Consider the following 25012-nt stretch of genomic DNA (forward strand, 5'->3'; position numbering starts at 1 on the left):
TATATATATATATATATATATATTGACATCATTTGCAATGATGAAGTTGAAATTTAATGTTTAACCCTTTAACTGTCACTCCCATTTTTGAACATAGACGTGAAAGTCCAAACTTATATTTTTATAATTCATGAATGAAACATCTTGTAATATGACTTTGATGTACCATTTCCATGGTAATGCAATGTCTGATTTTAAAATGTTTTTCAAAGAATGAATTTTGAGATTTTAAGCTTTCAATTGATATATAATGTATGATGATTTCTAAAGCGTGATAGGGAAAAAGGCAACAAAGAAAGACTTTTTGTGACAAAGGTTCAAACTCCTGTTATGATGTAGATTTTTGAACTCCACTCCAGTCATAAAATAATCTATTACTTTTCCTATATAATTTGTAACGTGTAAAACAGTGGTAAAATATCTATTTAGAAGTCTTTCCAATGATATTGTCATGATTAGATTAGGATTTATTTGCATTATAGTGAAATAAACTTAGGCGTCCCACCGGAGGGACGGGTGACAGAGGTTAAAATATACTAACATAAAATGTACCATATTGGCTCGAATATAAGACAATGTTTTTTTCTTGGAAATACATCTGAAACAACGCGGTTGTCTTATATTCAGGGTCTAGACTTTGACATGTCAATAATACACCCACAACAATAGGTGGCGCCAAATACGCATAAAACGAGTGTGCCATGAAATACGTAATGTAATGCGTGATGTAAAGATCGCGAGTAAAAACAAAAGTAAAAGAAAACCTTACAGCTGCATGAGTCGTGACTGTCACGTTAGCCTGATGGGACCAATCTCCCTTTGTGATTTTAAAACGTAAGACAGTACCCAGATTTGAAGACTACAGTAAGATTTCACTTCTACTGTTAATAAGATTGTGGTAGGCTACTATTAGATGGATAGCCTAAATGTCCTAATTCAGATGGGCTACCTGTTTTTTTTTATGGTATTTTATGTTTTTTAAATGCGATTGTTGCTACATTTCACCAGTTGTTACCATACTTCCAAAACAAAAATTTAAATAGGATAAATATGCAATATGAAAATAAAGACAAAATGTGTTTTACTGAGAAAAAACAAGATTTGGTTTTTAAAAAGCCTTTTTCCAAAAGGTACATCTGGAAAAGGGGGGTCGTCTTATAATCAGGGTCGTCTTATATTCGGGCCAATACGGTAATATAAAAAAAAAAACACACTATAGTTGAAATTATGATCAAGTACTTTACACATGCTTAAGTATAATTGTTACAGTGCCGATGAGACGAGAGGCGTGCGGATCCATATGCAAAGCTTTTATTCTAGAACAAAGTCAAAACAAGCAAGGGTCAGATAATGGCAAACAAGGTATATTGAGGGCAAGATACAAGAGTAGTCCAGTGAGCGGGCGTGGTCGATCTCCAGCGAACAATGTCCAAACAAGGTATTCCAAAGGGTTAATACGAAACACAGGCTATGGTCCAGGCGAGGGGCAAACAGCATTCGAACAGGGCGAGACGAGAGGGTTAATCCAGGACAAGCGAAAATCAGGAAACAGGCAAACAGGAAACTAGACTAGACCACTAGAACTCAAACTAGGAACGGGAACTGGCTCTGTAAAGTAGCTATCGACTAGGGTAGAGATATGCACTTACAATACTCGGCAGTTTGAAAGGGATCTGAGTGAGTGTTATATAGTGAATGTGTGATTGGTTTCAGCTGTGCGCTATCAGTGCCTTCAGCTGTGTATGTGTAATCAGTGCAATGGATGATGGGAACTGTAGTCCGGGGTGAAGTGCAACAGTTAGTGTGGTGCAAGAGTCCATAGTAGTGAGCAGGTGATCTCTGGTGGTGAGCGAACGGAAGTGCATGGACAGGATTCGTGACAATAATAGTCAACATATCAAATTAAGTGTACTTTTTAAAGTACAACAAGACATACACCCAGATTCTGGCTTTCTATTGCACTTTTCCATATCTATACAGTGTAGAAATACTTAAACAGACCGCAGAATTTTGTAACAGAGCTGAAGTGTTTTCTTACCAAACCAGAACCAATATCATCTTTACATTTGCATCTTCTATGTAGCCGTGACTCTTTGAATAACGGAGTGTCACCCCATATTATAAATATCCCACTATACTGTCATTTATGGCTCATCTGCTGTTATATAAACTCATACGTAAACTAGCCAATGATGGATTGATACTCTACCCAACTGCCTGAACACAAAGTAATTATGGGAACAGTAAATAGATTATCAATATTACTTATATAGTGTGTGCTAGCAAAGCGCTGGTGAAGGGGATAAGCAGAGCAAAACCAGATTAGGGCTGAATAATGTGCGTAGCTGAATAACTGCATAAATACTCGGTTGCTGTTGTATTGATGTAAGATATAGGTGTGAGAAATCAGGTTCCTTATGCACAGACACAGCTTTCTGTGCAGATCGTATTGGTCAAGGTATTGACTGTGGTTGGAAAGGTCACTTAATGGATATTCGGATATGATGCAGTGCTAATACTATGCATTTTGAATGTATACCATGGTAGTACCCTACTATGCAAAGAACTGAAGACAAATAACTGACAAATTATTTTGCAGTCCTGTTCTGCATGTACATACTACGTTCTGACTATAGTGATTACATTAATACGGTAATAACTAGATAGTAACTCTGAACCCTGAAGTCTGTAGTTTTCTTGTTACTCAGTGTTTTCTTGGTAAGTACACACAAAAATAAATGATAAAAAATTGTTAAAGTTGAAAATAAAGATTATTGAAGTACACTTTACAAGAAAATGCAGTTACACTTTATTTTAAGGTGTCCTTGTTACAGTTTTATTACACATTTAAGAACTGAGTAATATGTACTAACTACATACTATATGGTTAGGGTTTGGCTTAGGGTTACTTGCATGTAATTATGCATAATTAAGTGTTATTATAATAGCAAGTACAAGGACACCTTAAATAAAAGTGTTACCAAAAATGCTATTTCATTCGTTCTACTTTACGTTAAATTCAACATGCTCGCCATGTGTAACATTAAAACTCATTCAAAGCTTTATTTAGTATCGCTGATATATAGTTTGTATTATTAGTTTGATTTAGGTTTTCTTTCTTTGTTAAAATTTTAGTAATTTTATTGTATGTTTCTGCAATGTTTATTGTTTTAATTTATTATGTTTCTGTAATTTTTGGTATAGTTTTAATTATTTTAGTGTATCAAGTTAAACTAACTTAAACTAAAATAAGATTTTTTTGCCCTTGGCAACTAGTTGAAATAATGTTCAATTGTTATTTCAGTTATTTCATTTTAAGTAACCATTTTTATTGTTTTAGTTTTAGTTTTTATTAATATTTTGAATTTGTTTTTATATTTATATTTTACGTTTTTATTTACATTTTTGTGAAGTTTTCGCATGTTTTTGTTATTCTTAGTTTTTGTTTAGCTGAAATAATATGTTCCATTTTTATTAGTTATTTTATTCAAGCGCAATTGTATAGCTTTAGTTTAAGTTTGTAGTAATATTTCAAATTAGTTTGACAGGACTGACCGTTTTCATTAAAATTTTTGTTAAAGGTTAAGCAATTTTGTTGTGTTTTACCATTTCTCTTAATGTTAATTCTATTACAAATATAGATGTTTTTATGGTTTGAATTATTATAATTTTTTTTTGTTAAATGTAATAACCCCGAATTGAAGTCAGTGACGTGGCCCAGTATTTCTGATGGCAATTAGTGGTTGTTTTATTGCAGGTCATTCTTTTGAGCTGTTATTTAATTGTAGGTGTTGCTTTTTGTTATTTACTTCTTTATTTACACAATTGTTGTTCTTTTTTCCTAGAGAGCATGAATATGGGTCCTTCTCATTTCCACAGCTGCAGCTGGGCTCAAATAATTGCCTTTTCTTGGCGAGAGCGTGTTGGGGAGCTGAAGTAGAGCATTTTTCTCCTCATTTGGATTCCACGGACGGTCTCGGGGTTGTATTCATACCTTGACAGATAGCGCTCGCTAAAAGCATTGGCACGCGGCCAGGCTGGCAGGGAGGGATTTCAGGTGGACAGGCGGACAGACTGGACCTTTCTAGCTGTGGCAGAAAGAAAGAATAAGAGTGAAAGAGAGAGACAGGACTTCCAAATGAACGCTGGGAGCAAGTTGGACTGACAAGCTGGTGCATTGTCACCCAAGCCCTCAGTCTTAGCACTCTATCAATAGAGCTAGTCAAGCAGCACTGCCTGGTGAGGTACATTAATCACTCGCACCCCCTCCTGTGCTATCACAGCCCACCACTGCAAACCACATTTCCATATTTGATGGAGGCTTAATTTGATTAAATGACTGCATGGAGGAAACCAAATTGCATAGGGAGGTCTGCCAACAATAGGCAGTGTGCGGCATCTAATCAAGTGCTATTGTCAGATGCCTGCAATGGGGTCCACTTCACATGATGCTCAAATATGCCATACTTTCAAGGGAAGGCCACATTGTACCTTTCTGATTTCAATGCTATTTTTGTATTCTGGGTTCATTTTGATTCATTTATATGTCTAGGCCTAAATTTGAGATTGAATGAATTGCATGAATTAATTTCATATAAAAATTCCATTCACTTGGATTGCAGAGTTTTAGCATAGACAAGCTAGTAAACGTAAATACTCAATAAGCGGGTTTATTTATTTATCATAAAAATCCAATTTGTTTGAGTGTTTTAATATGTTGCACATATTTTAATCATATTCATGCTTTTTAACAGAATAACTGTAATAGATTTAACAGTGAACAGATTTATGCTGATTCTAAGCAATTTTAGGAAATGCATTTTGAAAGTATGATTATTTAATCAAACCAAACAGATGCAAATAGTTAATAATAAACGATGTCATTTTTAATTGTAATTTTATTTATTTGTTTGTTTTGCAATCTTACCCATTTCATTTATGGATGACTGACAAATACGCATCAAATTAAAATGCATTCAGTTTATTAGTTCTGTTAATGAAATCTTGTTTGTGTATGACTGACTTTTTAAAAAGTTTATGATGTTTAAAACTGTACAGTCAAATGGTTAGAAATTGCATATGCATTTCAAACACATAAATCTTAAATTTAGGCATACATATTAAGTGGGGGTTGTCAACCCCAGGGGTTCATCAGTTGAAGAAAAGCTAATAATTATTTAAACCAAAAACCCTTACTAAAAATATGAAATATTTTACTTGCATGTCATATGTTTGTAAAAAGTTTAAATTTTAACTTAAAATCTCAAGGGACTTTGAGTAAATACTTTGGGTCAAATGGGTTCAGTTAATAAATGAGATGATCCCTGAATGCATTGCAGTGAGCTCAGTGAAGACATTCATGCAAGATATTAGACTAAGACCTTATTTATTTTTTTATACATTTTGTTATTTTCAGTTATTGATAAGGTATATTATGTTATATGCAACATTCTGCATTATTTTCATTTATCAGTAATACACCCAAGCAGCATGTTACTAGTTGCCTTCATTGTTGAAGCAGCAAATATGATTTTCTTAGTGATTAAACATCTGTCTGATTAGTCAAAGTTTATAAGTTCAAATGCAGATGGTGGTGATTAAACACTAAATAGTGATTTATTACCACTGCGCCTCTGAGGCACCTACACCTTGTGTTTGTGTAAATACATTATATTTAGTAACCGTAATCCACAGGAATCAAATTTAAGTGTATATTTTTAAACATAATAGTATCATTGATACAACTGGGTACATATAGTTAAAAAAATAAGCAATTAATTTAAATAGAAGGCCAATGGCCAGAATCGCCATGAGCTGGTGTTTATTTAAATATCTGGTTTAGGCATGAAACTCTAGATGGCACAAGCTGATAGGTCCTTTGTACGATCTGCTTGCAATCAAGTTATTTACTACAAGGCACAAGCTGATTTGGCTCAGCAGATTGTGCAGCCAATGAGACTGTTTGTTCAACATTGAAATATTCTGGTTCAGTGTTTGCTGTAAGCAGATATTTTGGCTGCAGCACGATATTTCCTCTGAAACGCTCCACCTCCCCCAGCTCCACCTGTCTGGGTCGGTTTTATGATGGGATTTATTATGCCTATTCATGCAGCAGCATATTAGACCAAATATATTGTCACATCCATTAACAAGCTAAAACTATACCAATAATTGAACCATGTTATGAGCGCACTTGGTACTCATATACACCATCCCATGGGCACCAGATAATATAAATACAAATGTGTTCACAACGCTTTTGGGGCCATGTGTACACTGATGTATTACACCCCATGAGATGTTTCCAGTGTGCAACTGTTTTCGAGAGCCGATACCCAAATGAGACTGAACAGATTTCCATTTTTGTTGAAAACCTCTATGCCGTCTTTATGCAGTTTCTAGTGAACAGCCAGTGTGCTGCAGTTCATAGAGAGGTGAGTATGATAAAGTGCTTTTAGATGTATTCAGCCAGGTTGGTTGCTGAAAGAACGTCTTTGACCTTCATTGACCTTAACCATTCTCTGCAAGCTGCTTTAATGGTAGAGAAGTATGGATATGTACTCTCAATATGGGAACAGTCAAGCTTTTTCTTTAGGCTTTTGTGTTTGAGTCATTTTGTAGCAGAATTTTGTTAGACCTAATGGGCTTCTCTCTACCTCTCTACCTCTCTCCATCCTCCTGTATTCTAATCACTCCTGCTGGCTTCCTCGTTGTCTGCCTGCCAAGATGGCAAATCCCACTTGGATTTGAGCCGGAGATCACCATGGCGACGGCACTCTTGCCGCTTGTGCATATAGATCGCAGTGTAGTGGCACAGCGAGAGATGCTTTTATACCAGCAGTCAGAACATGCACGCATTTTACAAATCTTTCATTCTAATGTCCTGTCTCCATTCTCATCACATTAAACACGCAGAGATATGCATAAAATGCCAATGACCAGCTAAAGCTGTTCATTGGCATTTTTATATTTTCTTACCCAAGGTATATTATTAGGATAATATACTGTACATTATCCTATGAATTCCCTTAAAAATAGAGTCATTAGATTCACTTAGATTAATTAATCAAACTGAATCCAATCTTATTGTGAATTGTATTGCATCAAATCAAACTGTTGAAATTCGAAATAATTTTTCCTGAATTGAATAGAAAACTATGAATTATGAATTGAAATGTTTCTCTTTCTACCCAAAAATCCACACCCCTGCAAATTATACATCATCATTAGGGGTTCACTTCTACAAATACTTTTACCCTTTTACAGTAGAATATGAGAGAACAAAATATATAGTTATACCAAGGAAAAAGCTGCTGTTATTAAAATAAAAGCTTTATCAAATAATTTAATATTATAAGATCATGCTTTAAAAGACTTGCTCATACTCTTCTGAGAGTAACATTTGCACTTTTTTTTCTAAAAAACGTATTTGCAAAATAAACCAAAACAGGGTGTTTAGAATGCCGGTGCAACATAGAGAATTTGGTTTTGCAATAATAACCAGCTGACTGTACATTATGCCTTACATATTTGAGCAGAGAATGATGGGATTGACTTGAGTCAAGTATTCCTGACAGCTGTGTAATAAGAAATATAACAGGATCCTGTCGTTCTCACAGTTCATCCCACATTGACTGCATTTGTTAGAAATCATGAATACCACGCTGCAACATTCATTATAACTGTCAGTTTAGTTCTCAGACTGTTCAATGCATCTTTGAAGGCTGCATGTGCAGCAAGGACTAAATTCCTCCATATATGACTGACATGAATGCGATAGGACAGACAGGTTATAACCTGTCGCACCACTAGTGCTCTCCATCTCCACCTTCCCCTCTTGCTGTCTGCCTGACCGCTCACACCAGGCCTGCGGGGAACGGCACCTGATTTATTTGGAAGGCAGTCGGACAGGATGAGTGGCATTTTAATGTGCTTTTGCGATGTTTGGTCACAAGCACTATTGATCACGGCACGGAGGAGTCATCCCTGGAGAGCCGGGGGTGCCACGTGTGATGTCAGCCCTGGAATGAGTTGCCGGTCGTGGTCTCCCAAATGAAATAGTGCCCTTTTGTAAGGGTCAGCCCAATAAACTCACATTCTAGGGAGATGGAACCTGCCAGTGTTTAGACTGTTCAATGCATCTTTGAAGGCTGCATGTGCAGCAAGGACTAAATTCCTCCATATATGACTGACATGAATGCGATAGGACAGACAGGTTATAACCTGTCGCACCACTAGCGCTCTCCATCTCCACCTTCCCCTCTTGCTGTCTGCCTGACCGCTCACACCAGGCCTGCGGGGAACGGCACCTGATTTATTTGGAAGGCAGTCGGACAGGATGAGTGGCATTTTAATGTGCTTTTGCGATGTTTGGTCACAAGCACTATTGATCACGGCACGGAGGAGTCATCCCTGGAGAGCCGGGGGTGCCACGTGTGATGTCAGCCCTGGAATGAGTTGCCGGTCGTGGTCTCCCAAATGAAATAGTGCCCTTTTGTAAGGGTCAGCCCAATAAACTCACATTCTAGGGAGATGGAACCTGCCAGTCGGCTAGACGGCTGACAGATGGACGCTGGTTAATTTGGACCTGAGCTGTGCTGTCTGTCTATGTGAAGAGACTGGGTAAAATGTGCATCTTTCTGTGGTGGGGAGTCAAGATAGACGTGGTGGGATTGATGGCACTTTGGAAAGTATTTTTGAATGGATGGATAGATACAGTAGGTGACTGATGGATGTATGGACAGTTGGTTGAAATGATGATTGATGGATGGATGGGTGACCAGTCGGATGGATGGAAGATGATTGATGGATGGGTGGATTTAAAGATGACTGATAGATGAGCGTATGGATAGATAGAAAGAGGACTGATGGATAGATGGATGGATGGGTGGTTGGGTTGACAGTTGGATGGATGGAAAGAAGATTGATGGATGGATGGATGGATGGATGGACTGAAAGATGATTGGATGGATGGATAGAAAGATGACTAAGGGATAGATGGATGGATGAATGGATGGGTGGGTGGACAGTTGGATGGAAAGAAGTTTGATAAATGCATGGATGGATGAACTAAAAGATGACTGATGGATGGATGGATGGGTGGATGGGTGGATGGATGGATGGATAGAAAGATAAATGGAAGGATGGATAGAAAGATGACTAATGGATAGATGTATGTATTGATGAATGGATAGGTGGGTGGACAGTTGGATGGAAAGAAGATTGATGGATGCATGGATGGATGGATGGATGGATGGGTTGAAAGATGACTGGTTGGATGGATAGATGGATAGATAGAAAGATGACTGATGGGTGGGTGGACAGTTGGGTTGATGGAAAGAAGATTAATTGAAAGAAGACTAATGGATTGGTAAATTTAAAGTGACGTGTGATGATTATTATCAGTGAATCAGGCTACTATAAAACAGCTATGTCATTATCAATAAGTGATCAATGTAACCTGATCACATTTTCTCTTGTTTTTTCTTGCCGTAACAAACGTGTTTTATAAACACAGTTAAAGCAGTCAGAGAAAAACTGCTTTAAAAAAGATGACTGATGGATGGATTGAAAGATGACTGGGTGGATGGATAGAAAGATGACTGATAGAGGGGTGGACAGTTGCATGAATGGAAAGATGATTGATGGTTGGATGGATGGGTGGATAGATAGAAAGATGATGGATGGATGGATGATTGGTGGATGAATGAATAGACAGATGGTCAATGGAAAGAAAGATAATGAATGGATGGATGGATGATGGGTGGATGTATGGATGTATGGATGGATGGATGTAAAGATGATGGATAGATATATATACTGTAGATAGGAAAATAGACAGACTACCTGAAAAATGAGGTAACACTTTATTATAAGGACCAATTCTCACTATTAACTGGGTGCTTATTAGCATGTCTATTAATAACATATTTTCTGTTTATTAGTAATTATATTATTAGCATATATTCTGCATGACCATATTCTACATCCCTAATCCTACCCAATACCTGAACGTAACAACTACCTTACTAACTATTAATAAGCAGCAAATTAGTAGTTTATTAAGGCAAAAAGTCATAGTTAATGGTTTGTTAATAGCAAGAATTGGACCTTAAAATAAAGTGTGACCAAAAATGAATATTCTGTCATTATTTACTCAACCTCAAGTTTTTCCAAACCTTTATGAGTTTGTATGAGTTCCAACATTCTTCAAAATGTCTTCTTTTGTGTTCAGCAGGAGAAATTAACTAACAAAATGAGGTTGAGTAAATGATTATTTTTGGGAGAACTGTCCCTTTAAAGGTAATGGGCTGTTACTCACTCTCCCTGGCTCAAATGAAAAGAACTCATGTCTGCTGGTCTGAACACTGGATCAATACACTGATAATTTGGATGATAAAATCACCTCCTCCTGCTGCTGGGAGGATCTATAAAATATAAATTAGCAGAAGGTATAAAATGCAATTAATCGCCTCTTAATCTCACAGCTGCAAGGTGTTGTGTGTGTGTATGTGTGTACAGGACTGCTAAAGTTACCAGGGCATTTGTGATTTAAAGCAGAGCCTGGACAAAGCAATCCTAAGAGGACAAGAATTTAACACAAATACTTTTTACAAATACGTTTGGTTAGTCATCAAAATACTGCATTATTATTCAATATTATTCTACTGTATTTGCATTATTTATCATGATGTGAATTGCTACATATTAGATATAAGATTTATTTAATTATTACTGCCATTATTTTTGTGACTTTACTATCTTACACCTTTGCAAGTTTACAAAACTTTGGCAAGTGATTTGCTATGTCATGGAGATGCTGGTTTTTCATTGAGGGCAAAAACATTGTATGAACTTCCAATACTGCAAGTTTACAACACTTTGGCAAGTGATTTGCGATGTCATGGAGATGCTGATTTTTCATTGAGGGCAAAAACATTGTAATGAGAATATGCCCATTACATATGGGCATACATGGAAACATATCCCAAATATGTTTGGGAAGTTACTTTGGGAATGCAATAGGTTACATATTACAAGTTAACCTATTTGAAATGTAATAAGTGGTGTAAATTTTCAATTACTTTATTAAAGTAATGTAACTAATTATATTTGATTACTTTTGAATTACTTTTACATTTAATGCAGGCAGGGTTAACCTTACAGTAGTACTCAACGCTGATTACTGTCAGACTTTCAAAATCCTTTATCACTTCACTTGAATTAAGATTTTACAAATTTAATTTTAAAGCACAGCCACCACAAAATCAGACTTTAGCACCTATTTTTTACTTTGAGATCGTTCTGAGGTTAAATACTTATTTAAAATAATAAGATATAGTTTAATAGCTATGACACTGTTTGTGAAATCAAATTGTTGCATAGTTATGACAGGAGACACTGGCATATACCAATGCCTTCGAATAAACAGTTAATAAAAATAAATAAATAAAGCATATATTATCACATAAGTTATTGACACATTTTTTTTCAGTAACTGTAACAGATTACAATTGTATTTATTTTGTTAGTTAAATTATTTAATTCTGTTACATGTAACTAGTTACTCCCCAACACTGAGATTATAATACTATTTACAGCTGCCCATGAAGCCTAGGAGCAAAACGTCTCAGGTCACGCATGTAACCATGGTTCCTCGAGGGAACGAGATGCTGCATCGGAGGACGCTTTGGGAACACCCTTCAGCGTGACCGGCTCTGAACCACGTGTATAATCAGTCCAATGAATGGGCGAGACGTCACGGGCAGGGTGACGTAGCGACCAGGAAGCTTAAAAGCACGTGCGGTGAAACCGGCGTCAGCTTCTAGGAGTGAAGCAAACGCTGGCAGAGATGCCAAAAATATGGCCCCGAGACGCAGCGTCTCGTTCCCTCGAGGAACCATGGTTACATGCGTTACCTGAGACATTCGTCTTCAGGAACTCGAGCTGCGTCGGAGGACTCTTTGGGAACAAGTATGCCCACGCCGCCAGAGTTTCAAATCTTTGCCTAGTGTGGAAGCCTGCACAGCTAGGGTGAGAGAACAGAAGAGCCAGGAGTGGCTCGCATGTCTAAGCCATAGAACCTGACAAATGTTAGGGGCATGGACCATCCCACAGCGTCGCAGATGTCCTGCATCGAGACACCTGCCAAGAGAGCCTTGGAGGCCGCCACACTTCTAGTAGAATGAGCCTTGACCCCTAAAGGCAAAGGGAGATCAGAGGAATCGAAATGGCATCTATTATCCACCGACTGAGGGTCTGTATAGAAGCTGGAAGACCTCTCTTAGGTGGACCATAGCACACAAGCAGTTGGTCCGCCCTTCTCCACAGGGCAGCTCTGTGGACGTATGCGTCCAGTGCTCGCACTGGAGACATACAGTTAAGCTTCTGCTGGTCTGACTCCCTGAAGGGAGGAGGACTGAAGGCCTGACATATGACAGGCCGTGGTGTAGAAGAGGGGACCTTAGGAATATACCCCGCTCAAGGGTACAGAAACACTTTGGCCAGACCGGGCGCAAAGTCGAGATAGGAAGGGGCCACTGAGGTAAATCCCCAACTCTCTTGAGAGAAGATATCGCCAGAAGAAAGGTAGTCTTGATAGTGAGGTGGCGATCAGAGATCTCCTCAATAGGCTTGAAGGGAGGCCTACAGAGAGCTTCTAGCACCACAGCCAGGTCCCACGTGGGGACATGAAATCGTACCGGAGGCCTCAGCCTCAGCGCACCATGGAGGAAACGTGTAACTATGGGGTGTCTGCCCACTGACTGGCCACCGAGAAGGGTGTGGTAGGCCACAATGTCCGCCACATAGACCTTCAGGGTGGAGTGGGTCAACCCTGCTTAGAATCGGGCCTGCAGAAACTCCGGTACGAGGCCCCTCAGGGTCCCACAACTTCCACAGCTCCGGGCGGGGATGGATGATCGTACCCTCCGCCTATGAGAGGAGATCTCTCCTGATGGGAATCTCCCATGGAGCGCTGTCAAGGAGAAAAATCAGGTCCGAGAATCATACTCGGCCCGGCCAGAACGGGGCTACTAGCAGAAGACGGACCTCGTCCCGGTCCACTCTCTCCAGAATTCCCGGGATCAGAGCGATCGGGGGAAAGGCGTACAGATGAAGCCTCAGCCACGTCTGTACCATGGCATCCAGCCCCAGTGGAGCTGGATGAGTGAGAGAGAACCAGAGGGGACAGTGCGAGGTCTCTCGAGTCGCAAACAGGTCCACCTGAGCTTGCCAAAAAGCTCTCCATATCTAATTCACCACTTTGGGGTGAAGCATCCATTCCCCGGGCTTTGGTCCCTGCCTCGACAGGATGTCTGCTCCCAAATTGAGATGCCCAGGAATGTGAACTGCTCTCAGCGAGAGAAGTTTGCCCTGGGACCACACAAGGATCTGATATGCTAGTTTGTACAAACGGCGTGAGCGCAGACCTCCCTGGTGGTTGATGTAAGAGACCACCGCTGTGTTGTCGGTGCGCACCAACACATGGTGACCTCTTAGGTCTGGGAGGAAGTGTCTTAGTGCACGAAGCATGGCCAGCATCCCCAGGTAGTTTACATGCCATGTCAGATGGCAACCAATCCACAGACCGCGGGCAGGGTAGCCACTCATGACCGCACCCCAACCGGTGAGGGATGCGTCCGTCGCTAGCGTTACACGGCGACAAGGAGCTCCCAGCACCGGGCCCTGAGACAAGAACCAAGGTTTCCTCCACATGTCCAAGGCACGTAGGCATCGCCGCGTGACCTTGAACATGCGAAGCGGGTTTCCCCTCAGGGAGACCCCCCTGGTCTTGCGCCCGACTGCTGTGAGGATTGACTCGATCTGAGCAGGAGACATACGTGCCTGCATTGTGGACGAATCCCACACCACGCCCAGATAAGTGGTTCTCTGTACTGGAGAAAGCACACTTTTCTTGGCGTTAAGTCTTAACCCCATCTCTTTCATGTGTCGAACCGACATTCACTCTGATTGAGCTAATATCGTCGATGTGGTTGAGTCGTAAAAGTGTGGGGTGAGAGTGCAAGGCCAAAGGAAGAACCGGTATTGGTAGGAACTTCCTATGATGAGGAAGGATGGAGATAAAGTATGTGCATCTTTTAGATCGATCGTGACACACCAGTCCTCGGACTTGGTCTGAGACATGACCTGTTTGAGTGCAAGCATGCTGAACTTCAGTCCCCTGACTGAGCAGTTCAATAGACGCAGATATAAAATAGGACGAAACCCTTCATCCTTCCTCAGAACGGTGAAGTACCGGCTGTAGGACCCAGACTCTGCTATGCGAGGAAGGACCACCTCGATGGCCTCCGTCCTCAGAGAGTGTCTACTTCTGTTCCATTACCAGAGCCTGCTCGGGGCCCACCAGGGTGGGAAAGGCCCCGTTGAATTGAGGCAGAGGAGTACCGAAATGGATTATGTGGCCTCTCACTACAGTGTGCAGGACCCACTGAGACATGTTTGGCAGTAGTTTTCATGCTGCCAAATAGTCTATTAAGGGAATCTGTTTCTCAAGACTGACCTATGGTGTAACCAGAGCAGCTAGCTCGGTGCCCTGAAGCGGTGGACCGGCAGGGGACGGCCGTAATAGCTGCTCTAGAGACCTCCGTGGAGGTCGTGAGCCTCTTAGCACCGCTACATTTCCGGGCGGTAATTGAGAGAGCGCTCGCCGGAGACCGCTGCACCTTGGAACACCGGCAGGGTTGGCAGACTGATCTCCTGAGGGCACTGAGGAGAGACGGGCACCGTGTAATGCGGTGTACACCGCTCTTCCCCAGAGGGGCCTGCCCTCCGAGGTCCTGAGCCACAGCATCAGGACTCTCATAGCTGAAGTCTCCTATTGAAAACGACGGCCCTCAGACCCAGGTCGTCTGCTAGAAAGACTAGACCAGAGCCTGCTCGGGGCAGGACCCAATGAAGCACACGTGGCAGGGGCTCCCACACCGCCAGGTGACCTCCTAAGGGAACCAGTCTCGCGAGACTGGCCTCTGGTGCACCTAGAGCAGCTAGCTCGGTGCCCTGAAGCAATGGACCGGCAGGGGACGGCCGTACTAGCTGCTCTAGAGACCTCCGTAGAGGTAGCGAGCCTCTTAGTACCGCTACATTTCCAGGCGGTAACTGACAGAAGCACTCGCCGGAGACCGCTGCGCCCTGGAACACCGGCAGGGATTGCAGACCGATCTCCTGAGGGCACTGAGGAGAGACGGGCACTGTGTAATCCGGTGTACACCACTCTTCCCCAGAGGGAGCTGGCCCTCAAAAAGTCCTAGGCCTTAGGCGTCAGGACGTTTACGACGAAGACTATCCAGCGAGAATGACGGTCCGCAGAACCGCCTTCCGCTAGAACCCTTCGGCCTGGGAGTGCCACTCTGACTCTAGACTCTGTGGAGTACGAGAAGTGAGGCCTCCAGAATGAGGGGCTGGAATACGGTAGGTTGGGACCGCTCCCGCCCAGCAGCCCCTGCTGACCGCCTCAAACTCCTCAGAGGAAGAGAGGTAAACTCGTGCTCTCACTCGAGAATTTTTTATCCCAAGAGCCACTGTATATCTAACTTCTCATAGTCAGATAAATACTTCATTTTATTCCTCAGAATTAAATGTAGTCAAACAACCAGACGAGTAAATACGGTCTGGTGAGTAAGATTCACATCAAAAACCGAAATGATGTAATATATGCATTGCCTTGGCAGCGCGCGAGTCGCTCAGTCACACAAACAACATCAATCTCCTCAGAGAAAGATGGCAGCAGCAGCGAGCTCTCACTCAGAGGGGGAAGAAACCGCAGCGCGGGCTTCCAAAACTCGAGAACGAGCTCTAGATCTAGGGAACACGAGTGGAGATAGGACGAGCCATCTCCAACCCGTCCGCCAGATCATGTGCGATCCCCACGATCTCAGTCGCCGCTATGCCTCAGCAGCAGCGGGACCGCAATCGCAAGATCACAGGTACGGACACACTCCTCGGAGCGTGCCCGGCGAGAGCGGAGCGCTTAACAGCGGAAAAAGCACAATCAGTCCCCCGAGAGCAGACTGCGCGAGCTCTGCTCCCCATTAATGCTGTTCATTATAATATCAGGCATAATATGCTTGTGTAACTGATGCTTGTGCAACTGGGGAGCTCTTCGACGCACTCTGTGTCAATCTCCTCAGAGAAAGACAGGTGGAGCATCGCGCCCTCTCCCCGGGGGGAAGGACCGCAGCGCGGGCTTCCGAAACACGAGCCATCTCCAACCCGTCCGCCAGATCATGTGCGATCCCCACGATCTCAGTCGCCGCTATGCCTCAGCAGCAGCGGGACCGCAATCGCAAGATCACAGGTACGGACACACTCCTCGGAGCGTGCCCGGCGAGAGCGGACCGCTTAACAGCGGAAAAAGCACAATCAGTCCCCCGAGAGCAGACTGCGCGAGCTCTGCTCCCCATTAATGCTGTTCATTATAATATCAGGCATAATATGCTTGTGTAACTGATGCTTGTGCAACTGGGGAGCTCTTCGACGCACTCTGTGTCAATCTCCTCAGAGAAAGACAGGTGGAGCATCGCGCCCTCTCCCCGGGGGGAAGGACCGCAGCGCGGGCTTCCGAAACCCCGAGAGCGGGCACCGGATCTGATGGTTAAGGAAGCAGATAGGGACTCGCCCGTCTACATTCCCTCCACCGGATGCATATATGAAACCCACGAGCACAGCCGCAGCTCTGCCTTTGCGAAAGCGGGGCCAGCACCGCTAGCAATGCTAGTGAAGGCTCCCTCCTCAAAGAGAGCCCTCTGAGAGAGAAGCAAGGCAGTGACAAACGTTACCAAAGCGGGCCGTCAGTTCCCTCGAGAGCTGACTCTGCGTGCTTCGCTCCCAAGCAGACAACAAACAACTGTATCCCCACCCGTAAAGTAACGCGGGCAGGGAGGAACACACAGCCTGAACACTGCCTGCCCTAGCCTTAGGTGTTTGGTTTTGTCTTGTGATTTTGTCACAGACAACACTAAATAAGACTCACAAACAGATATCAGACTGACACACACACACAGAGTGCTTGCTGAATGGCAGAAACCAGCTTTTAAGCTTCCTGGTCGCTACATCACCCCGCCCGTGACGTCTTGCCCATCCATTGGACTGATTACACACATGGTTCAGAGCCGGTCATGCTGAAGGGCATTCCCAAAGCGTCCTCCAACGCCGCTCGAGTTCCTGAAGAGGAAACTTGATTTCCATTTCCAACACATGCAACAGATATGGGTACTTTCAATACTGTACATTTATGTCTCATGGTCTTGTTGTCATTCACTGCAAATTAAATATGGCGTCTACCCTGACTAAGGTCTATTGACTGTTCCACTTGTGTAACCCATATATGATTTGGCATGCAGCCTATTGTATTTGTCCCAATTCAGGTCTAGAGCGCAATGAACTGTACTAAAGCCCAGCAAATCGCAAGCCAGCTTGTTAATTGCCTTTTTCTTATCTCTCCATGTCCAGTGTGTATGGCTGTCCTGTCACTAAGAAGAGAAAACCCCTGGAGAGCCATGCCCTGGAGCCCTCGCCCAAGAGGAAGGTCTTTCTAACAGTCATAGACCAGTTGTCAACGGAGGAGATGGATGAAAAAGAGGAGGAAGAGGAGGAGGAGGAGGAACAAGATGATGAGGAAAATGAAGACGAAGAGGAACCGGAGGAGGAATATACTGACAACGAGGACCAATATGAACAGGAAGAGGTAGAAGTGATTAATGGAGAAGAGGAAGAGGTGGAGCAGGAAGAAGAGGAAGTGGTGGAAGAGGAAGAAGAAGTAGAAAGAGAGTGGGAGGATGATGAAGATGAAGATGAGGAAGATGAGCAAGAGGATGAGGAGCAAATTCAAGAAATAGGTGAGAGTCTGAATAAATCCATAAATTAACTCAATTAATATCAAAATTATTATTTAGTATCACTGAATCAATCTTAAATACATGAATTTGTACCAGCAAAACTAATTTTTATGAGGTAAATATGCTAACGATTGCAGGATGATATAGTGAAAATATGGAGATTGAGGAGGAAAAATACCAGCTCAACTTTATTCAGAGGCCCAAACCAAGCAAAAATATGCATTTTGATGCAGATGTTGATATTTACAGTGGGGAAAATAATTATTTGATCCCCTACTGATTTTGTAAGTTTGCCCACTTACAAAGAAATGAAGGGTCTATAATTTGTATGGTAGGTTTATTTTAATGGATAGAGAGAATATCAAGCAAAAAATCCAGAAAAAAACCACTGTACAAAGGTTATAAATTGATTTGCATTTCAGTGAGTCAAATAAGTATTTGATCCCTAAGCAAAACTTGGTGGAGAAACTCTTGTTGGCAAGCACAGAGGTAAGACGTGTCTTGTAGTTGGTCACCAGGTTTGAACACATCTCAGGAGGGATTTTGTTCCACTCCTCTTTAAAGACTCTTTCTAAATCCTTAAGGTTTCTTGGCAACTCAAAGTTTCAGCTCACTCCACAGAGCAAAAAGGTAACATGAAATTCTGATAATTTGTCATGTAGATCAATCAATCTTTATACCAATAATAACATAATAAAATGATATAAATATCAGTCGTCACTCTGTATCTCCAATAATTGATGATATACTGTATAAATGCATTGTTTGATGATCAAAATGTATAATGCAATGCAAAACAAGGATGATTGAGAGATGAACAAACAAATGTTCTTCAAAAGCCTGACAGGACTGGACTGGGACAAAAAATCGGCCCTGGCATTTTTTGGTCCAGGCGGCCCACCACCACTTCGATATATATAGGCCTGTATATATATATATATATATATATATATATATATATATATATATATATATATATATATATAAAACAGTATATAACAGTAAGATTTTTAATGTTTTTTTTTTAAGAATTATCTTCTGCTCGCCATGCCTGCATTTATTTGATCCAAAATACAGCAAAAGCAGTAATATTGTGAAATATTTTTAATATTTAAAATTATTGTTTTCTGTTTGAATATATTTTAAAATGTAATTTATTCCTGCGATTTCAAAGCTGCATTTTTAGCATCATTACTCCAGTTACATGATCCTTCAGAAATCATTCAAATATTCTGATTTGCTGCTCAAAAAACATGTATTATTATTACATTGAAAACAGCTGAGTGGAATTTTTTTCAGGTTTCTTTGATGAATAGAAAGTTCAGAAGAACAGCATTTATCTGAAAAAATTTTTTTTGTAACATTATAAATGTCTTTATAGTCACTTTTGATCAATTTAAAGCATCTTTGCTAAATAAAAGTATTACTTTCTATCATTTAAAAAAAAACAAAAAAACAATTATACTGACTCCAAGCTTTTGAATGGTATATGCATAATGTTACGAAAGCTTTTTATTTCTGATAAATGCTGATCTTTGGATCTTTCTTACTGTTCAAAACATTTTAACTGGTAGTGTGTGTATGTAGCCTATGTATCACACTCATATCACATCTTGTTTTGGATAAGAATAAAACGTCAGTTTTTTTTCATTTAAAATCTAGCTTTATTCGCATTGGCCCATGCATGGAAACCTCTATGAACACACTTGATTTGGACAAAAAATCGCGGGGGACGAATTAACTTTTTATTAAAAAGTGTTTATGTATTGTACACTCATGGCATGCGCACACGTTAGGACAGGTTAGATGCCTGCCTCCGCTGCGAGTCCCTATCAAGCACTTTACAGATTCAACTACTCTCTTCTCCACCTGCCTGGCTCTTTGGCCCACATCACTCACCACAGAGCAAGCATGTACTTGATAAATCTGCTGTGAAAACGTGGGAAAAGCCAACGAGGAAGAAGTTGGGGTGAAGCGATCTTTATATAGGTGGAGCAAAATATTGTACACTCATGGCATGCGCACACGTTAGGACAGGTTAGATGCCTGCCTCCGCTGCGAGTCCCTATCAAGCACTTTACAGATTCAACTACTCTCTTCTCCACCTGCCTGGCTCTTTGGCCCACATCACTCATCACTGCTGTGAAAACGTGGGAAAAGCCATCGAGGAAGAAGTTGGGGTGAAGCGATCTTTATATAGGTGGAGCAAAATACTTAATCACTCCGTCTATAGCACATTTTGATTGGATGTTTACACTGTCAATACAAGTGACAAACCAATGGGCCACTGGCTGCTCGCTGTCCCTGCATGATGGTCCTCGGCAAAAAAAAAAAACTTCTGTCGGCCCCCTTAGTGCGTCGGCCCACCGGGAAAATGCCCGGTATGCCCGATTACCAATCCAGCCCTGTATGAGACTCACATTTAAACATGATTTTTCTAAAATGATAATCAAGTAAAGCTAAGTTGCTTCGGTCCAGTAAGTGTTCATCTTGCAATATTTCTAACAATATAAGCTATTCACACATTTACTTTATGAAATCAGTAAATATTTCACAGCAAAAAGACACATGAAGCATGAGCTGAAATTGTACCTTTTACTTGATAAAAAGTCTAAAGTATCAAGACATGTGGTCGATTGTATACAACATGTTTAACATGTTGATCATTTCAGACCTTAAAATATATAATACAGTAGGCTTTAAAAGGTTAATCCGGCACCAGAATTTTTTATTTTTGGGTTTCGAAACAAAACCAGAGCTGAATGTGAAGTGAGTATTTCAGCCTCCAGAGGGGTAGAGGAAGTAATTTGGCAGTTAGGCATATTTGGAAGAAGGTCACCGTAATTTGAGGTGCAGTTGGATGATTTTGCTGTGACCTTCAGCGCGGTCTCAGTATCAGGCTAAAAACAGAGATGCTCAATTCATCGACACACGGCCTACTGAAGGTGAGCTTTGAAGTGCACCAAAGCCCTCAAATATTACCCACAGTCTGATTGTTTCAAAAAGTTACAAAACTTTAAGGAAACTTGTTAAGTTAAATATATATGTTTCCATTATTTAATCTGAACAACAAATAGGTTCTTAAACTAATACCCCCGATTCTAAATACTGTCTGTGATTACAGTTTTGCAGAGAGTATTAGCTTATTTATTGCTACTAATCTTAGCATGCACATACATTGTTGCATCACAGTAAGTTTCGAATTCACATTCTCAATAATTTGTTTAAAACATTCAAGAATAAAGATTATAATTCCAACAGAAAGATTCAGATTAAACTATATATTTAAAATATTCATGAAAATATCAATTTCGAAATTTTAATTTCAAAAGAAAGTTCTGGTAATATAACTTGTGCATGCTTTGTATATACATACATACATTATTATTGTTTATTTACAAATAACCCCATTATCTTTTGTGCAATTACTGTTCAGCCTTATTATTTTCAGTGTTATATGGCGGTAACCGCTGAACTTAATGACATTATAATTATCACAAAATCAATATCGTTGAGAAAATGTTTTAAGAAATCTATAAAGAAAAGTACAATTATATATAGTATTACAACTTGTATATCTAGACCTGAAGCATCCATGTTGTCTGATTCATGAGACAACAACAATTGTTTCAGTATTCAGTGGGTCGATTCTGGTGGTCTGAGGATGTCTGCTAAATCAGGGAGTAGGCGTGAGATGTGTCTCAAACATGTCTCATCCACTTCAGACACCTCAGCCAGCCGCACATGCAATCAGACCTGACAGAGCCTTCTAGTCTAATTAACAATCAAACTCCCACATGTATTGGCATTAACCCTGTTTTCTGTGCTGTGTTTTCTTACCTAAGATATTGGCTTTGTCTCAAAACCTAGTGAGCTGACTGCATGAGCAGTTGTCGACAGCGTGTTAATTGAATTAGAACCTTATAAGTAACTGGTTTCACTCTTCACAGACATAGCTTCATTAACAGGTAATCACGCGCTGAAGTTTGCACTTGACTAACAGGCTATTATTAGCATGAAGCTAGGCTAATGACATTAGCACACTTAAATATTGTGAAAATAATTAGATGGAGTTAATATGCATCTTCTATTGACACTTTTGAATCTGCAAAAAAATAACATATATTATCAAATTCATCAGTTGAATGAAATTCAATTTTGGCTGCAAAGCAGCTCTTCAGAACACGAAAGAGTCATTATTCAGCTAAATTGTTGATTCAGTTCAGTTCATTTACAGTGCCAATTGTAACGAATCAGCTCATGGGAAATATGAATAATTAACCATAACTAGTTATAATTAATTATGAATATTTTAGATCCGCTGTAGATATTTAGCTGACCTCTCAGGGTCAACTGTCTTGTCAGTTCTAAGAACGTTAATTTCCTGGTTAAGGGAAATAACTTTCTTACTGTACAATTCTACAAAAGCTTGTAGCATAAATCTGCATGATTAAGTGACTCCAGTTATAAGCAAACAATGAACCACGTCAAGTGTGATACAAGTAAGGCTTTATTAACTACATAAACACTTAAACTAGTCTAACATACTACATAAACACATAAATTGGTCTAACATCCTACATAAACACATAAACTGGTCTAACATACACATACACACACACACACACACACAGACATACAGTTGGTATAGGAAAGGGTTAAAGCTTAACTCGGTACAGAAAAGAGACATAAGGAATGAAATAATGAAATCCATTTGCATATTCAGCAGATCTACACCTAAGGGAAGCGTCAGATTCTTAGTTCAAACACACCTTCGTAAAAAGGAGTAACTGATACTTAATGTATCAATTAATAAGACTAAGTTTGATGAATCGAAATTACTAAAGATTCTCAGGACTCTAATATATATTGCCTAAGTACCAATATATAATATACACGCTTGTTTCGATCATAAAGAAGGCAAATTCATAGATACTAAGCAAGGTAGGATTACATATAGTGAAAAGGGATGATCAGGAATGGGTTCCCTCACAAGCATACTAAAATAGTCTAAAAATTATTGTGTGTTTGATTGGTCCAGACGCTACACAATGTTGCAAAGTGCATCAATTATATAACAAATGAAACTGTAAAGCAATTCTTCAGAAGACAATAGTTTTTATTCAGCTCAATTCAGTTCAAAGTTGATTCAATTCAGTTCAATAACTGTGCAGTTTTTGGGTTTGGAATGCAAACATAAAGGTTTGATTATAGAACCAGCCTATAATATTTACAAAAAAATCAGTTTGCAATAATGACCAGCTGATTTGACAATACACCTGGTTTTATACCTACTAAACCTATTTTATGAAATACTGATTGGACTATTATATTGTTGATTTAATATTACATTACAATATGTTCAGTATCACACAAGAGTGCTGCTGTTTTGAAAGTCAGCATGGCACAGGTAATCTAATGGCGCTTTTCCACTGCATGGTACGGCACGGTACGGCTCGGTACGGTTCACTTTTTGGTGGTTTTCCACTAGGTACAGTACCTGGTACCTGGTACTTTTTTTAGTACCACCTCGGTTGGGGTTCCAAGTGAACTGCACCGTTACCAAAACGTGACGTGTAAACTCTGCTGATCATGGATTGGCCGGAGAGATTCGCCACTACCTGCGTCACTGAACTTGCGACACAAACACAAAAGAACCGCCAGATTTAAATCAGCACAGCCAGCGAAGGATCAAACGCAACTGTTTTGAACGAGCGCACCTTTTTTTAACAACTAAAAGTTTTGTTGTCTGTTGAGGAAGTACAGACGTTCCTCTTGTTGATAGCAGAGGAGCGGATCCAGCGAGAGCTTGATGGGGCGACGCGGAATGAAAAGTTTTTTTTAGGAGTCGTGGTAATAGAGGCGGCGCAACTATAACGACATGTGAATAATCCCGCCCACTCTAAAGCGGTACTGAACTGCAGTGGAAACGCAAACCGTGCCGAGCCGAACCGTGCCGTACTGAACCGTGCCGAGCCGAGTCGTACCACGCAGTGGAAAAGCGCCATAAGATTGATTGATATTCTTTTTTTTTTTTTGATCAGTCAACAAAAAGTTAAATTTTTTTTAAGTAAATGTTTATTTATTTCTTTAAATATAACTGTCCCTATTTTAAGTTCCATGCATCTCTTTCTTTCATATTGAGTACTTGTTCTTCCGAGTTTTAGTTTACTTGCTCAAGTCTTGTGAGTGCATGGACAGTCTATACTACAGAGCGTCCAAGAATGTTTGGGTTTCACACTAGATATTTTGCTGTCAATCGAAGTTTGTTTGATTAGTGTGAAAGCTTTTTTTATACTTGGTTTTGCACTGAGGAACACCTTTAAATGGCATTTAGGTTATGGTCATGTGTAGAATTTGCATCTAATTAGTGTGTTTCTTTATTCTTCACGCATCTTGCTGTGCATCCATGGCAGACAGACTCAAGTAACCACTCTGTATACTTTCAATTTTGAGAATAAAACTAAATCTACAAAAAACATTTGTAAAAAGATGGAAGTGAACAAATTTATCTCATTACAGTATTAAAATAATATTGGACTTAATAGAAATAAAGAAAAACTTGAAATGGCAAAATGTTTGTTGTCTCATCACATTCCGTCATTTTTTCCGTCAAAGTTTGACCAAAATGTCAAGTAGTTTGCATCACTGGATGTTACTTTTTAATATTTCTATAGTAACACCGATGTCAAGTCAAGTCAAGTCACCTTTATTTATATAGCGCTTTTAACAATACAGATTGTGTCAAAGCAACTGAACAGCATTAATTAGGAAAATAGTGTGTCAATAATGTAAAATGACAATAGTAAACACAAATTTTTCAGTTAAAGACAGTTCATCATTGAATTCAGTGATGTCATCATCCAGCTCAGTTCAGTTTAATCCCGACCCGATGTCAAATATTAAATGTTTCGCTACTTGCATCTTATAGTCTTTCACTGTTAAAACGGAAGCATTGCGTTAACTTCTATGAACAGTAAAGCCTGTTGAGCTGAACTTTGTCATCCTAAAAACAAAAAGAGCAGCAACAAGAATAGAAAATATTGAGAGGGACAATTGTGCAATTTCTTATTTTTAAACAATGTTTAAAACGAACATGCTAAAACAAAATCAAAGAATGAACAGGTGTGATGTTACTTTGAATGAAATCAGGCCAA

The 25012-nt window shown here is 40.3% G+C and overlaps 1 protein-coding gene across 1 annotated transcript in view; it reads left to right on the forward strand.

Moving 5' to 3' along the window:
• myt1lb (myelin transcription factor 1-like, b) overlaps window positions 1–25012 on the forward strand; it is a gene marked incomplete at its 3' end in the record, with an annotated part of 142833 nt that overhangs the window by 66950 nt on the left and 50871 nt on the right. The window contains exon 6 of the mRNA XM_016256465.1: window positions 17470–17855. Within this exon, the coding sequence (XP_016111951.1) occupies window positions 17470–17855 (386 nt within the window). The remainder of the gene's footprint in view (window positions 1–17469; window positions 17856–25012) is intronic.

This window comes from Sinocyclocheilus grahami, unplaced genomic scaffold (genome assembly GCF_001515645.1).
Source record: "Sinocyclocheilus grahami isolate Dianchi unplaced genomic scaffold, SAMN03320097.WGS_v1.1 scaffold1434.1, whole genome shotgun sequence".
Lineage (NCBI taxonomy): Eukaryota > Metazoa > Chordata > Actinopteri > Cypriniformes > Cyprinidae > Sinocyclocheilus > Sinocyclocheilus grahami.